The 17,103-nt window shown below is 40.9% G+C and overlaps 2 protein-coding genes across 13 annotated transcripts in view; one reads left to right on the top strand and one right to left on the bottom strand.

Moving 5' to 3' along the window:
• VEZT (vezatin, adherens junctions transmembrane protein) overlaps positions 1 to 4,538 on the bottom strand; it is a 67,804-nt gene extending 63,266 nt beyond the window's left edge. For 6 of the 11 annotated variants that reach the window (XM_043881628.1, XM_043881614.1, XM_043881604.1 and 3 more), the window contains exon 1: positions 3,960 to 4,311. Coding sequence is in view for 4 of the 11 variants with exons in the window: in XM_043881655.1 (XP_043737590.1) it covers positions 4,421 to 4,456 (36 nt within the window). In the remaining 7 variants the exon portion in view is untranslated. Of the gene's footprint in view, positions 1 to 3,959; positions 4,320 to 4,420 lie in introns of those variants that run through there. The other 5 variants (XM_043881655.1, XM_043881579.1, XM_043881664.1 and 2 more) reach the window with 2 other exon arrangements.
• A 226-nt stretch (positions 4,539 to 4,764) lies between these two features.
• FGD6 (FYVE, RhoGEF and PH domain containing 6) overlaps positions 4,765 to 17,103 on the top strand; it is a 114,441-nt gene continuing 102,102 nt past the window's right edge. For both annotated transcript variants that reach the window (XM_043881518.1, XM_043881508.1), the window contains exons 1-2: positions 4,765 to 5,093; positions 10,151 to 12,578. In XM_043881518.1, the coding sequence (XP_043737453.1) occupies positions 5,078 to 5,093; positions 10,151 to 12,578 (2,444 nt within the window). In that variant the 5' untranslated portion in view covers positions 4,765 to 5,077. The remainder of the gene's footprint in view (positions 5,094 to 10,150; positions 12,579 to 17,103) is intronic.

The raw sequence follows: 17,103 nt of genomic DNA, 5'->3' as shown, positions 1-17,103 counted from the left end.
CAATCTCCTCTTTACTAGCCTAACTGCCTTGACCCACTTCCTCTGCCTACAAAAGTCTCTCTCTTTTTTTTTTTTTACATATTCGGAACTCCTTTCTGTCTGCTAGATGGGATGCTGCTCAATACATAAATTGGTGAAGAAAGTCAGTAAGATCTTTTAAATTTACTCTAGGTGAATTTGTTTCATAACAATGTTAACATTTTTTTTTTCTCTAGTTAATCTATCTGTTATTACAGGAGTCTCAGCCAAGAACTCAAAAGGGTAGAGGGAAAATTATTTGTCCTCCCCTGTTGTCCCAGTTTGTAAATCTGTCCTACAGCACAAAGTGATGGGAAGTTGCTTGACTCATTTAGAAGGCAAGCAATAAAAATGCTCATGGATTGGAAGATTCAATACTGTCAAGATGTCAGTTCTCCCCAAATTAATCCAGAGATTCAAAGCAATCTCAATCAATCTTTGCAGTTTCCTTTTTCTAAAGTGAAAATGACAAGCTGACTCTAAAATTCATTCAGAAAGACAAAGGGCTAAGAATAGACAAAGCAATCTTGAAGGAAAATAAAACGGATAGGTATTATTCTATCAGATACTAGAACTATTATAAAAATTATAGTAATTATAATAATGTGGTATAGGCACAAGAATGATTAACTAGTGGAAAAGGGAACATCCAAAAACAAAGCCACACATACAAGGTATCCTGATTTATGACAAGGGCAACATTGTAGTTCATCAAAGAAACAATGGTCTGTTCAGAAAATGCCAGGTTAAATACACATCCATTCCGGAAAAATACATATGTTGACCTTTACTTGATACCACACAAAAATCAGTTCCATATGGATGGCAGATCTAGAAGCACAAGGTTAAAATAAAGCTCTGTGACCTTAGAGCAGGCGAATATTTCTTTAAAGGCACTAACTATATAAGATTTACCTCAATTATAATAAAATTAAGAGCTTCTGTTCATTGAAAGACACTATTAAGAGAGTTCCACAGACCTGAGATAGTTGAGGTACATATATCCACCAAAGGACTTACATTCAGTATATGTAAATAAATCCTTCAAATTGGTATCAAGAGATAACCCAAAATAAAAATATGCAACAAATTTGAATTGGCTTCACAAAGTGAATACACAACTGGTCCTTAAACATTAAAAAAAAAAAACCTCTCCCTTTCCTTATCAGGGAAATGCAAGAGGAGATACCAGTATACACACTGCTGCTGCTGCTGAGAGGTCACTTCAGTCGTGTCCAACTCTGTGCGACCCCATAGATGGCAGCCCACCAGGTTCCCCCGTCCTTGGGATTCTCCAGGCAAAAACACTGGAGTGGGTTGCCATTTCCTTCTCCAATGCATGAAAGTGAAGAGTGAAGTCGCTCAGTCGTGTCTGACTCTTAGTGACTCCATGGACTGCAGCCTACCAGGCTCCTCCGTCCATGGGCGTTTCCAGGCAAGAGTACTGGAGTGGGTTGCCATTGCCTTCTCCAGTATACACACTAGAATGGTAAAAAGACGGAAATTAGCAAGTGTCAGTGAAGTTATGAGGAGCAACTGGACCTCTCCTACACTGCTGGTTAAGAGTATAAATTGGTACAACTACCTTGGAATAATGTTTGGCAATATTCACAAGGTGAATGTATGCATTTCCCATAACTCAGTAATTCCTCTTCCAAGTATATACCCAACAGAAATATGTTCAGTAAGATATATATACTGAAATGTTCACATTAGCACTATTCATAATAGTTTCAAACTGGAAATCACCCAAAGACCATTAATAGTAGAGCAGATTAAAAACTGGTTATACATTCACATGCAATACTACAGAGAAATAAAAAATCCTTACATATGGATGAATATAACAGACAAAATCAGAGAGCAAAGTCAGACAAAAAAGAGCGTATACAAATCGAACTGCACAGTGTGTACACTATAAAAACAGTCAAAAGAGATCTAAATTAATTATTAAAGTCTAAAGAGCGGTTATTTGCGGGGGTGGAGAGAAGTGACTGGAAGAGTAAGAGGGAGCTTCTGGTGTGTTGGTGATGTTCAGTTTCTTAACACAGGTCCAGGTTACATGCGTGTATTCAACATGTGAAAATTGATTAGTCTGCACATTTATGATCTGTGCACTTTTCTTATGAACATTATGCTACAATAAAAATTAATGTATATGACTAAAAGTGAATAAATTAAACAACAAAAAACATTTCTAGGGACTTCCCAGCAAGTCCAGTGGTTAAGATCCTGTGCTTCCACTGCAGGGTTTGGTCCCTGGTCAGGGAACTAAGATCCCACAAGACCCTCCGGCTCTGCCACAAAAGAAAGAAATAAATTTCTACAAGTAAAATAGGTAACTTATGAAAAATGTATGCAAATCAATTTTTAAGCAGCTCACATCCAGCAGGAAAATGGGGGAAAAACACAAAAAAAGATGATCAAGAAAGAAATAAAAATGTTTCTAGTAAATTCAAAAAATGTAAATTAGAACAGCAGAATGCTCTTTTCCCTATCAAATTAGCAAAGACTAATGGATATTAATAAGGTTGCTGCTGAGGATTTGGTGAAAATAATACTCTTATTCCTAACGGAAACTTGAAATAGTATAACCTTCCCGCGTAAAAGTCTTGAAAAATGTTTGTATCCTTTGACCCACTTGTTTCCTTTCTAGAAATTATTCTAAGGAAAAATCAGAGATGCAATTAAAAATGGACTTATGCCAGTGTTGATTATAATGGCATTTTGAAACAATATAACTATCCAAGAATGGGAAAATGATTATAATAATTATACATACTGGATATTATGTTGTTTTCAAAGAGTAATAAGAAAACACTCAGTGAAAAATACATATACAATTCTATGTGGTATACTTTTTTGTGTTAAAAAAAATCAAACATTTGAGTAGAAAAAGTTGGCAAGAATACACACTATAATGTTAATAGTGGCCATCTGTGGGTGAAAGGATAAGGAGTAATTTTAATGTTGTGGCTTGTATTCTACAATGAAATGTAGAAATGAGCATGCATTATTATTATGTTCAGATATCTAACCATATAACAGGGTAAAAAAAAAAATCCAACCAGTCCCTTTTCTCTAGCAATCTAAGTAACGTAGATTTTTGTCTCTCATGTCCCACATGCAATCTTGTAACTGTTTCCTCAATTTTACCTTAGAAGTATCTGTCCAAGCCATTATTCAATTCAGTCTTCTCTCATATCCGAAACTCAGACACTTGTCTTCCCTACTGACCTCCTCAAATCAAGACACTTCCTTTTGGTAAAAGAGCCCTATCTTTCACTACTTCTTCATTTTAGCCCCATTAGACCGCTCCACACAGTGAGAGTTCACACTCAAGTCCCAGAAAAATCTGCACCAGATATCTTCACACCTCCCAAGCTTGGCATACTTTGTTCTCCTTCTTCAGAATGCATTTTCTCCCTTCCATCTCTCTAAACAGACTCACAGTTCAAAACCCACCTCCAATATCCATTTACTGGGTGTAGCGTCTCCGACAACAGACCGCAGTTTCCAAACCAATCCGCCAATGACAGCTTGCGTATATTTCAACATACACCATTCTGCACTATTTATTGTCTAGCTCTCTTTTCGTATAGAATGAGCTGTTTCTTTTCTTAAATTTCTTAAAATCTAGTTGGATGAATGGACTTTGGTAAAGCATACATACATATGCCTTATACATTGGTGTATATTTGCGCCTGTGTCTGATAGAAACAGAAACACTAGAATTTTTTTTTTTTTCATTCAAGATGGCAGAGAACGTCTTAAAATAGTCCCCACACAAAAGCACTCTCACCAAAGCCTCGAAACAGAAGAAATAGCTACACCTAGAGCAACAGCAAAGGACAAAAGAATTAGATGCTGAGACGCCCCGGCCCTAATCACCCACAGGAGGTCCCACACACAGATCTTAAACCACGTTAGAAAACTAGCACCTGCTGCCTCCATTCGAAGAGCCACGCCTCGGCAGTGAACGGTGACCTCGGGCACTTCTTGATACTGATCCCAAAAAATCAAGGACGAAAAAGGGGGAGGACAATCGTACGGGTGAGTATCCAAAATGCACGATTGGGCCCCGCCCCAATCAGGAGCAGTTACCCAACCCCACACCCCGCCAAGGCGTATCCATCACCCGGGAAGGAACACGCAGGGCTCGTGTCCACCGGCCAGGCTGGGAATTCTGGGAGGGCCCGAGGCAGAGACTGGGCGAGGCAAGGGCGCCTCGGGCTACACCTGTCAGGCAGCGGCCAACACTAGGCCCGGAAATCGACGAGATTCGGTGACCAAGGCCGGCAGAAGCGTCACCCGATCCTTCGCTCCCTCGATCGGCCTCTCGCCTTCTCCCTCGTCCTTCTCAAACAAAGGCAACTCACACGCACCGCCATTTTCCCCTTACCTCAAAAACCACCTCTTCGTCAAAATCCGGTGTCATCCTTCTCCGCCATGCCACCCGCCTCAGCACGATGGGAAATGAAGGCGGGAGAACAGGCTGCACCCAGGCGTCTGCCACTGCCCGTCCGTGTGTGCAGAAAACTACAATTCCCATCATGCCTTGTAGCCCACGCCCCCTTTTCAAGCCCGTTCATTGGAGCTGAGCTTAAGCATATGGGCGGGAGGGGCGGGAACGGGATGAAACTTGGGCCCTCTGATTGGAGGAGGTTGGGGCTTTTTGTCCGCCTTTTACGGCCGCGGCTAGCAGGGGGCGCCTGGAGCTCTGATTTTTTTTTTTTTTTTGGAGCTAAAGAAGGCCGCGCGCACTGGCGAAGCCGTGGTGAGCACTGCTTGTGCGCGCGCGTGGCCGTCCGCCGGGAGCTCCGCTGCTCGGTGCTCGTGCCCGCCTGCCCGTCGCCGGCGCTCGCGCCCGGGAGCGCCGCCGGGTCCCCAGAGCCGGCAGCTTCCTTTGTGCCGCGCTCAGGGTGCGTCGCGCTCCCTCGGGACGGAATGTGGGCTCTGCGGGGGTTTTTGTCTTCTGCCCAAATTCTTGAAACAATGGACTGTAAGGGGCGCGGGGATTAAGGGGGGCGAGCTGGGAAGCGAGCTGCACAGGGGAATCATGACTTCTGCCGCCGGTAAGTGACGGCGCTCGCGCTGCCGCTGAAAAGTTTGTAGCGAGCGCTGCAGGTTTTGGGCTCGGAGCTGCTTTCTCCGCCGGGATAGGTTAGTAGTGTTCCCTCTGCCTTTCTCCCGGACTGTGGCAAGTGCGGAGCAGACGGTGTTTGCTGCGATTTTCTTATACCTTCGTGCCTAGAGGGGCTCTTTGGAAATCCTGTGCCTCTTGGGACCTCCCTTTAAAGGAAGACCTTGTTGGGGTCTCTTAGCTCCAGGAGAAACGGGAAATGTAAAGAGGGCATTTATTTTTCTTTCCTAAAATTTGAGCGACTTTGCCTCTGCGTATGAAAATAGTTTAGATTCCCATGTTAAGAAATCAGTTATTCTAGGAAAGGGCAGCGTTCCCGGACTGTTGAACTTAGCCACTAGGCTGTGTGGCTTTAACCTCAGTGAGGACTGGAAACCCTGACCCTTAGTAAAGAGACTTAGTAAAGACATTGTTACTGCTGTCCTGGTCGGCTTCCCCGTGTTATCTGAGAATCAGAGGAGTAGAACTGCCGATGCCAAGGTTTTTTTTCATGTTCACCCGGTTTTTTTGTGGACTTTTTTTCTATGTGTACCTGGTTAGTGTACACAAAGCCTTATTTTCTGTCTACCTCCCTAGGTCCTTTCCCTTCATCCATATGGCAAAGCCTGTGGTATTACCTTGGTGTGCACTCTGAAGAATTTTCTGAACAACGTTCAGAAGGAACAGTTCCTATTTTCCCAAATAATTACTAAAGTGGTATTATATTCACTTATAAGAACATAGGTTAACTTTTAAGTCAGAACTGAATACTGTATTCAGTATTAAGTTTTTAAAAATTTTTTTAAATGACAATTTTCGCCCACATTGAAAGAAATAAACCTTCATTATACATTTAATAGTAAAATAGTATAAAACTTCAAAGTTACTTCTAGAATCAGCAGTTAAGTATCAGATTAAATTTTCTTAGCTTTTCTTGCCATTTGTTTTAAATTCCTGTAACTTGAAACTGTCAAACAGCACCCTAAATGTTCTGATTTGTGTTCTTTCTGAAGACTAGATATGCTGGAGGTTGTACTGCTAGGTGTAATCTGATTACAAACTAAGGAGCTGAGAAGTTAGCCAATAGGAGTAAGAAAGCAAGGAGTGCAATGTTGCATAGTAGTATTTCTGAAGATGTTGTGGATCTTCCCTTTTGTTGTTATGTGTGTGTGTAGAGGATGTCATCATATACTGAGAATTACATTATTTATAAACTTTCCTTACCAAAGGAAGGCTTTCTGCTTACTTGAGGTGAAGTATTTTCATCCTAAATTTCTATGCTTCAGTGTAATGAACAAGCCACATTTAATTTAAATTTAAAATGGTTGGAGATTTTAAAATCCCTCCAGCCCATTTTAACTCTTCCTTCCTGTGTCAAATGCATTTAAAATTCATACCTTGGATGTATTAACTTTCAGTTCCAGTCCCAACAGTTTATAATGAATAGATACAGAAGCATTTACTTGATATTTAAATATGTAAACCTGATCTAGGTCTCAGTTTGGAATTTTATTATTTCATTTGAATGACCCTCAAATATTGCAGGCTATTTTTATATTTATCAACTTTACAATTAAAGAAATCCACAGACATTTTTGTGGTGTTTAAAAGAGGGACATTTCCTGTGTTTAGCTGAGTTAGTTGGTTTTTAGCATAGCTGGCTGAGAAGCATTAACGACTTTTTTGTTTGCCCATCTGTTAAGATTTATTATAATTTTTTCTCATGTCTAAATGAAGAATGTAGAAAAGAACTGGGGTTTTATTTCCATCTTTTTACAAAATTATGTGTTCATCTTTCTTACAAGCTGTTCATGATGCTCTTTGGAACAAAATTTAAATTCATTAAAACTAGGAACATTATTTGCAACTGGGGGAGATGTTTGTTTACACTGAATCTAATCTGTGGTATTGTTTGGGCTGGTTGGCTTAATTTAAGGACATAAGAAAAATGTAGAATATCTAAATTATATGTATCCTAAAGAAGAGCTTGCTTTGTTTTCCTGCATCTGTGAAAGAGTAGGCCCACATAGAGATTTTAGAATTTTTAAATCAGTACACGAGAAAAAGAAAGCTAATTATAGGAATATATTTTATACCCTTTGAATCTGTACATGTTCTGTGCTTTGCTTTTTGGCTGGTCTGGTAGCTCAAAGTGTTGCATGTGGACCGCAGCCATCTGTGTGTAATAGATGACGAGTGTGTTTGTAATTGTTAGAAAAGTGGTACTAGTGCTTTACACTCTTACCTTATTTTTCCCTGGAGCCAGACAGCTGTGTAAATAAAAGATTTGCTGCTATGCGCTAAAAAGTTTCAAGTCTGACTGTTGATACAGTATTAACATCCAAAGGTGCTGGATTTATTTCAAGTTTGACATTGGAGAAGACCATCATATAATGGCTTGTTATTTTTTGATTTGTGTTTCTTTCAAAATAGAGCCACTAAAAATAATGATGAATTTCAAATATTGCTGTACTACGGACTTAGTTGAACACTCATTCCTACTAATAATTAAGAATTTACTCAGTAATCCTATTGAAGTTGATTCCTACAAACATATTATTATTCTATGTTTAAATGGATATTGATTTTTTTTTTTTTTTTTAAGAAATATCTTGTTACTGAGACATAGTAAAGACTATGTGTATGTGGCGACTCTGTCTGCTCCCAGGCCCATTGTTCAGCATTGGGGATACAGCAGAGAGACAAAGGGCCTGCCCTCCTGGAGCTTGTCTTCTTGTGGTGAAGACAGAGGGAGGTACACTGAAGAAAAATCACACAGGGCAAAGGGCTCCGGAATCTAAGGGTTCTCCTGAACGAGGTATCTCAGAAGTTATCACCTCAAAAATCATTTAGACTTTAGAGTAATCTGTTCAGATCCCTCATTTACAAGTAAGGAAACTGAAGCAACCGATTCTGCATAAAAACTCATGGTTAGGTTAGTCACCTCTCCCAGTTACATTATTGGTTTCCTCCAATAGTGTTAGCTAAGCCAGAGTTCACAGTTCTTTATTTAATTCATTGAGTATGCGTTGAGGTAGTTAGGTTCATGAAGCTGTGCTGTATTTATTGGTAATCAACCACAGTTCATGTAGTTCGTTGAGTTTCTAAAACAGTAAGAGATTTGTGATTCTTGGAAGCAGACCGTGTACAAAACATATTTAAAGAAAAGAGTAAAGTTGATACCAAAGATTAAAAAAAAAAGATTGAACTGAAATAGCAAAAATTGATTGGGTGAATGACCCTGAAATTTCTGAAGAGGCTGTAAGATTCAGTAAAAGATTAATGAGATGAGAGGTTTTTTTGTTTTGGTTTTTTGGTTTTTTGGCTGTGGTAAAATAACCTAACATAAATTTAGCATCTATACTATTTCTAAGTGTACAAAGCAGTACACTAAGTAAGTGCATTCATACTGCTGTGCAGTCAGTCTCCAGAACTCTTTCCATGTTGCAAAACTTATTATTATTATTTTTTTTTATTCCTTCAAAATGCCCAGAGGTAGGATGTTCTCAGAATGGTTACAGAAGTGAAATCAATGTGACAGTCTGTCAGTCTTCCTTATCTAGAATAAGATGGGAGGTTAGGAAGAAGCCTAGGGCAGTCATACTTTCTCTTAAGACTTTACTTAATAGATCAAGGGTTTTATTTAATAGACCATGACACACAGCTTTATCATTAGGATTTGAATGGTTTAAAATTTTTTTCTACCTAAAAAAAACAAGCAAAATAATAACATGCTTATTGAACATTTAATAGCATTATACTGAGGAATTAAATGAGAAGGCATCTGTTATCAGGTGACCTTGGTTGAAGAGGTTTGAGAAATTCTTCCTCGGTTGGTAAAAAGGAAGTAGAGCACCCTACTTTTTTTTTTTTTCTCCTTACTTGTGTCCCTGTAATATCTTCCCGAATTGGAGTGTTGTGACTAATTTCCTTTGTTGAAAAGAAACTCACCACCAAGTGAAGAATCAAAGCCTCTGTGTATCCAAGTACTTAAACAGTGTCCAGCAGATGATATTTTGAAAGGTTTAAAAATATTTTTTACCAAAAGTCTTTTAAGAAACATGACAGAGTGAAAAATGATAGTATAGATAGAAAAACATAAAAGAACTTTAAAAAATGTGGATGTTCAGACTGTGTAACTTCATTTTATAGGCCTTTTGTGTGAAGTTTTAGGTTCCTGTAGGCCAGAGCAGATCTGTAGAACTCTAACACAATGTAATAGGTGCTTATTAAGTCCTTTTTATATAATGTCAAGAAAGAATTGCTACCATAGGAATTATGGTCATCTTTTAAATGCACTAGAACCATGGTTATAAATGAGGGGTACACATCATAATCACCTGGGGTAGACATGTGACTTTCTAAAAATAAAGCTCAGTGAAGAATTATAATGAAAATTCCCATTTGACAACCCCTGCACAGGAAAAATACCAGCTTTATTAAGAGCCTCAAATAAAACAGTATCAATAATTTTCAGTTTTTAAGTTTGGAAAATTTCTAGTTTCTATATTCTCTTTTAGGTTATTTTTGGGTTCAAGTGAGATAGGTCATTGATAAAGGGTATTTTTTACAACTCCACTGTATATCCTTGAGATAGAAGAATACTGCTATTCACATGAGACTTTTGGGTTGCACCCTATGTAAACCTTAGGCAAATTCAGCCCTTGGCACTCAGCAAATGAACCACAGTATCTTCTCCTACTATACGGATCTAAGCAAAAGCCAGTTGTTTCATTTAGTGTTGACTAAAGATATGGTGATCTGTTCCGGAGTTAGAAGAAAAACTGTATTGGATTTACTAATCAGTGTACACTATACCAAAAGTTGTATGTACTGGAATTGCAGAGCAATTTACAGAATTTTCAAAAGTAATACTGACTCTGCATAATGTAGTATAATAATCTACCTAGTAAAATGCATTGTCAAAAGTAAAACTGTTCTCGAATTTAATCATTTATCTTCTGCTTTGGCTTTTTGATCATCAGGCTTTTTTTTTTTCCTCCTTTCTAGAGATTAAGAAGCCACCAGTGGCCCCCAAGCCAAAGTTTGTTGTGGCAACTAATAAGCCAACTCCACCTCCTGTTGCACCTAAACCTGAGATCTTGGTTTCTAGTGTTCCACAGTCAACAAAGAAAACCAAACCAGCCATAGCTCCAAAACCAAAAGTTCCGAAGGCCTCACCTGTCCAGGACATCACACCGTCAAGGAAAATCGTCGTGAACCTGGAAGAGAATACACAGGAATTCCCTGAAAGTACTGACAACTCGAACTGCAGAAACAGAGGGCATCCAAGCAGTGATTGTATTTTGCCAGTGTGTTCCTGCCATCCTGGGTGTAACCATAAGCTTGAGAACAGAGAGAATTTGTGTGTCAAGCAGCTTGTCTTCGGGCCCCTGGAAATGCATGAGAATTTAGAAAATAACAAAATTGGTGAGTCCCCTTCAGCTGTAAAAAATCAGTATAAATGTGATTCTGTTGGTGAAAGGGTCAAGAGCCAGAGTAAAGTAGTTTTAAAGGCAAGCATCCTCGAAGAGAAGCTCAAAGATGTTTTAACACAACGGACGTCACCCTTTCTTTTTCCCCAGAAGCACAGATCCACAGACAGTCCAGAAATGAGTGATGGCTGTAATTCCCACAGACAATTCAGCATTGAATTTGCAGATTTGTCACCTTCCCTGTCCAGCTTTGAAAACATTTCTAATCATCACCCTTGCCACCTACAACTTCCTAGCACTGAATTTCAAAATTTTGAAATTAATCAGAATGACAGTGAAAAAAACAACACTTGCTATCATTCATCTGAACAAGAAGCTTTAGAAAATGGAAAAAGGAGTCCTTTCTTATCTTCAGATGGAGATAGTAAGAAATCAGAAGCCAAAGACCTTGGTCCCTTGGAAATCCACTTAGTGCCATGTACGCCCAAATTTCCAACTCCCAAGCCCAGAAAAACACGTGTTGCCTGCCTCTTGCGCCAGAGACATATAGATACTCCCAGTGAAAATACTGAAGAACCAGGGAATGTAGACAACTTGCCTCGTCTTTTCGAAGATAGTTGGAAAAACAATAAAATCAGTGTTTTTCATCAGACTGCTCTGTGTAACCAGGAACAGGTAGACAAAGTGAAGCCAGAAACTAAAAGTGAGTTGAATGTGGACTTCAGCGGTGACAGACACAACTTAGTCTGTTCACAGAAAGCCTTGTGTCCTGAAACAATTTCCTCTGAAGAAACAGCGCCTCATTTAGAAACAGACTCTAATTTGGGTTCTGACGACAAGTCAGGAGATAGTTCTGGTATGTCACTTGCTGAGGACAAAGGGACCGTTTTTATAAGATGCAGTACTCTATCTATGAGCCTGCCCAAGCAGCTCAAATTAACCTGCAACGAACATTTGCCTACTGCCTCTAACCCGGCAGTGTCTGCCCCTCAAATGCAAAAGGAACCTATCATAAAAGATGAAATTTCCTCAAAAATTGTCCCCAAAAAACCTCAAAGACACAGTTTGCCTGCTGCTGGAGTGCTTAAAAAGGCTGCTTCTGAGGAGCTTGTGGAGAAAAGTTCTTATCCCGCAAATGAAGAAAAAGATTCAGAGAAGGGTCTAGAAAGAGATCACCTGCAGCATTTATGTGCCCCAAACAATGGTATGTCGTCCTCCTTTGATATGCCTAAACGGGCTTCAGAGAAGCCAGTGTGGAAATTACCTCATCCTATCATACCCTTTTCAGGGAACCCAGAATCCTTAAAGTCTGTCACCATATCCTCAAACAGTGAGACTCCCAGGGCCCTGACCAAGCCTAGAGCAAAATCATTATCTGCTATGGATGTGGAAAGGTGCACTAAGCCTTGCAAAGACTCTCACAAGAAGAACTCTTTCAAGAAGTTACTCAATATGAAGTTGTCCATCTGTTTCATGAAGAGTGACTTCCAGAAATTTTGGTCCAAGAATAGCCAACTTGGAGACACAACTTCAGGCAGCCTGGCAGGTGGGGAGCAAAAAGTGGCAGGTGGGGAGAGTGATTGGCATGGCTTGTTGGTAGGAGAGGAGAAGAGAGGTAAAGCCATCAAAGCCTATTCAGCAGATAACTATAGCCTGGAATCCCACAAGAAGAGGAAGAAGTTTCGGGGCCAGACCAGCGCAGCTAATGGACCAAGAGCCGAGTCTCTGGATGACCAAATGCTCTCCAGGGAGTCATCCTTGCAGCCACCTTGCAAATCTGTTACCAGCGACTGTGCACCGGAGTATGAAAATATACGCCACTATGAGGAAATACCAGAGTATGAGAACTTGCCGTTTGTGATGGCTATGGGGAAAACTCCCGAGTTGGAATGGCAGAATTCCAGCAGTGTGGAGGACACTGATGCAAATGTGTATGAGGTGCAGGAGCCGTATGAAGCTCCAGATGGCCAGCTCCAACTTGGACCCAGACACCAGCATTCCAGGTAACACCTAGGTGTCAGACAGACACGTGTATCCCTGAAATTAACCCTCAGCAACCCTCCGAGATAGGTTAAGATCTCACAGGTGGGGACAAGTAACTTGGCAAGAGAGTGGTTTATTTCATTTAATTTTTTAATTTTCTATTGAAGTGTAGTTGCTTTACAATGTTACGTTTCTATGATATAGCAGAATGAATAGGCATACATATACAGTATATCCCTCCCTTTTGGACTTCCTTCCCAGTCAGGTAACCACAGTGCATTGGGTGGAATATCCTGTGCTATACACTGTATTCTCATTAGTTACCTATTTTATACATAGTATCAATAGTACACATGTGTCAATCCCAGTCTTCCAGGTCTTCCAACCCCTATTTTCCCCCTTGATATCCATATAGTTGTTCTCTACATTTGCGTCTCTATTTCTGCTCTGCAAATAAGATCATCTATACCATTTTTCTAGATGCCACATACTTAGGTTAATATACAATATTTGTTTTTCTCTTTCTGACTGACTTCATTTTGTATAACTCTCTCTAGGTTCATCATGTCTCTACAAATGATCCAGTTTGAGAGACTGGTTTAGCTAAGCATATATTAAGTTATTTCCAGAGTGCAGTCTCGTTTTATCATGTAGTCAGGATGGGTATTTGCAATGTAACATTTAAGTCGTTGACTTAAAAGTACCAACTTGGAATATAGAGCAAGACCCTAGGGGACGAAGTTGGCCAAGTCAATGAGGTTTATTTGCTAGGTATAAGAAATCTGAAGTTTGTGAGATCTATGTGTTTACCTTTGGTGCCCTTGTCAGATAAAACCTCTAAATTTGCAAAATTCACTACTCTTTGAGGATTATTTATTTTACTTGTTGAAGGCTAATTACTAACTTCAGATGAATATAGGAAAAATGCAGGAAAAACATGTAACTCCTGCCCTTTCTCACTTTTGTATACATACTTCTACCCCTGGTCTACCTACTTTGTCTGTCTTATTTGAAACCTTGCCCATCCTCAGTGGTCCAGCTCAGCAATCCTTTGCTTTTGAAGCTTCCACAGTTACCTCGTGGGACTGTTTGCCTCCTATTCTGCTCTCCCAGTTAGGCTTTGATGCTGTGGTGTCCTGTATCTCAGTCTTCTTTATGGTAGAGTTGTTCATTGCCGTGTCTGATTGGTGTTTGGTTTCAGGCTCCATGAAGAGTTCTGGTCATATCTTTTTGTCCTGCATGAGGCCAAGCAAGGGGCTTAGTAGGGATCAGTAGATTTGGTTGAGTAAATGGAAGAATGAGCAAAAGAAGGGCAAAGGGGTTAACCCCAGGAGCAGCTGCCTTCTCTCTGCCTAGTCACAAAGGGAGCTTTGGCATTGTGTTGAAAGTGTTTTGTGTTTATCACAAAGCACACAGACCCTTTTGGAAGTCTATATTCTTTCTTAGGTTACTAACTTCAAGCCTTTGAGTGCTTAGGTCTTAAAGTAGGACTTCTGTAGAAATATTGACACATGTGGCGCATAGTAGGGCCTCAAAAAAAAAAGGATTATTGGATGAATTGAATAAATCAGATTAAGCAAAATCTTAGTTGTTGCACCAAGTAAAATAAATTGTTCTTTTACCTTTCAGATGCTCTCTTGGCACTTTTCTTTGCTCATAATCCTCTCTGCCCTTCCTCCTTTAACCCAAAAAGACTTACCTCCTTTGCCTTAACTTTTCTAAATCTGACTCCATCCTGTTTACAGCTGTCTACTCTGAATGTTAGTACCTAGGTGAAAACCTCTCCCTTGGCATAAATATTTCAGTGGGGAATAAAGTATCCAACTTAAAAAAAAAATCTGTTTTCTATTTTCATGCCTGCTCATCTCACCACTGGACAGTTTTGTTGATGCTGCCCTCCTTTTTAATAATTTTTTATTGGAGGATAGTTGCTTTACAATGTTGTGCTAGTTTCTGCTGGTACTGCCCTCTTTTTAACAAGTTTTTGTGTGTTATTGTGTATGTGTGTATGTTGAAGGGATGAATTTGGCTTCTTTGTGACATGCTGCTGCTGCTAAGTCGCTTCAGTCGTGTCCGACTCTGTGCGAACCCATAGACGGCAGCCCACCAGGCTCCCCCGTCCCTGGGATTCTGCAGGCAAGAACACTGGAATGGGTTGCCATTTCCTTCTCCAACGCATGAAAGTGAAAAGTGAAAGTGAAGGCGCTCGGTCGTGTCCAACTCTTAGCGACCCCATGGTCTGCAGCCTACCAGCCTCCTCCATCCATGGGATTTTCCAGGCAAGAGTATTGGAGTGGGGTGCCCTTGCCTCCTCTGCTTGAGCAGTGAGTGGATGCCAACAATTGAGATAGGATTAGGTTTGAAATAAGGGTAGTGAGTTTGCTTTTGGGATATGTTGGATTTGGGGTGCCAGATAACTATTTAGGGGAAAGCGTTAGTTACTCAGTCATGTCTGACTTTTTGTTACCCCATGGACTGTAGCCCACCAGGCTCCTCTGTGGAATTCTCCTGGCAAGAATCCTGGAGTGGGTTACCATTCTCTCCTCCAGGGGATCTTCCTGACCTAGAGACTGAACCCGGGTCTCCTGCATTGCAGGTGGATTCTTTACCGTCTGAGCCATCAGGGCTTTGTGACATACTCCTATCCTTAGCTAAGATGAAGTTTTTTTCCCTTGAAACTGGAGATAGGACCCTTAGTGTTAAGTTTTCCGTTGACCCTCAGACTTGATCTGAAGGGTTTGTCATTATCTCTGATACAAACTGTAAACTTCTGGGACTTGTTCTTCATCTGGTTGCTTCTTATGCCTTTAGGGCACTACTGCTCTGGTCGGGGGGGGAACGAGGATGGAAGGGGTTAATGTACACATCCAGCCAGTGCAGCCGGATGGCATTCATAAGAAAGGCTTTTTCTCAAGGCCACAGGAAACCGAGGGCGGTTTTGGACAGGTTGAAGCTGTCAAGTAGGGCAGCCTGGTAAAGAGTGGGTGAGCTCTGCTTTTGAATTTCACTTTCCATGGAGATTTTTGTTCAGGCCTGGAGCAGGGAGGCCTGAACAGGCTGGGGAGTCCTAAGATGTGCCCGCTGAATCAAAAGCCTTCAGTCACAGGGCCAGGCTAACTGTGTTGCCTGGGAGGGTGTACCTTGTGTAAACAACATTGAGCGTAGAAAGAGAAAGGAGAATTCAAGCTTCCCGAGGAGGATACCTGGCTACCCCCAAAATAAGGTAAATGCGAAGTGGGGCATTTGTTTCAGGTGAGCTGAGTGGGTCCAAGTGGAAATCCTGTTTGATAATCTGGCTGTTGAAAATACAGATCTGTGTTTTAGAGTAAAATACCCTATGTTTCTAAAATGATAAGAAAAAACACAGATGAACCCTGTTTAAAATTTTTCTGCTGAAGTGAATCAAAAGTGTCTTTAACAGTTTCTTAGACCTCGGAGAAGAGGTTCTGGATCTTCCAGAGGGAATAGTTCACAGAAACTTACTAGTTTTATAGTCTACTTAGATAACCAAGCAGATTCTGGATTAGTAAACAGACATTTGCCAAGCTTGGGGTAGCCCATATGGTCTAGATGTTTCATGAGTGTAGTTGTTTCTTGAATCCAACAACTTAACATTTACAGATTCATAACAACATGTTTGTAACTCTTCAGGAAAGAATTGCAGGAAGCCCCCAGTTTCAAAAAAGGATTGTGTTCTAAAAGTTCATGATGATTTGAAACTCAGCGTATTTCTCAAAGAAACAGTCGTGGCGATGGTGATAAAAGCCCCAGTTTAGTCTCCTCGTTACGTTAGCCGTTACTGTACTGGCCTCCCCTTGCCTCTTTCCAGGTAAATTCTTCCCCTCAGTGCTTTGGGCTGATGCGGGAGAGTTGGCCAGGGTGGAGCTGAGTTACCTGCAAGGCCGCAGGGCAGAGCTGCTGCTTCTGAGGCAGCAGGGTTTGTGGAAAGGGTGAGGCAACTAAGAAGGAATGAGGAAACTGGGGGCTGGGCTGCCAAGACTGCAAAGCACTGACAGTGATAAGAAGGGAAGGGCTGGGTGGTTAGGAATTAGGATGCACTGAATTTGCTTTTCCTTTACTAATCTGTTTCTCCTTTACTATTCCTACCCCTCTCCTAACCCTCCTCAGTCTCCTTTGTGTGATTCACCTCATTAGTCTCTGACCTCAGGAAAGAGGGATGGAAGAAACTGAGGAAGGGGGCTGGATGGTAAGGAGGGGTTAAACAGCCAAATCTCAAGGTCAAGGTGGATGGTGTCATAGAAACATTATTATTGATGTCTAGTCGCTCAGTGGTGTCCAGCTCTTTGTGACCCCATGGACTGCCGCATGCCGGACTTTCCTGTCCTTCACTGTCTCATGTAAGTTTGCTCAGACTTAATGTCCATTGAGTCAGTGGTGCCATCCAACCATATCATCCTCTGATGCCCCCTTCTCCACCTACTCTCAATCTTTCCCAACATCAGGGTCTTTTCCAGTGAGTTGGCTCTTCACATCAGGTGGCCAAAGTATTGGAGCTTCAGCATCAGTCATTCCAATGAACATTCA

This window comes from Cervus elaphus, chromosome 3 (genome assembly GCF_910594005.1).
Source record: "Cervus elaphus chromosome 3, mCerEla1.1, whole genome shotgun sequence".
NCBI lineage: Eukaryota > Metazoa > Chordata > Mammalia > Artiodactyla > Cervidae > Cervus > Cervus elaphus.
The sequence above is the reverse complement of the archived record's forward strand: the minus strand, read 5'-3'. Positions and strand labels throughout refer to the sequence as shown.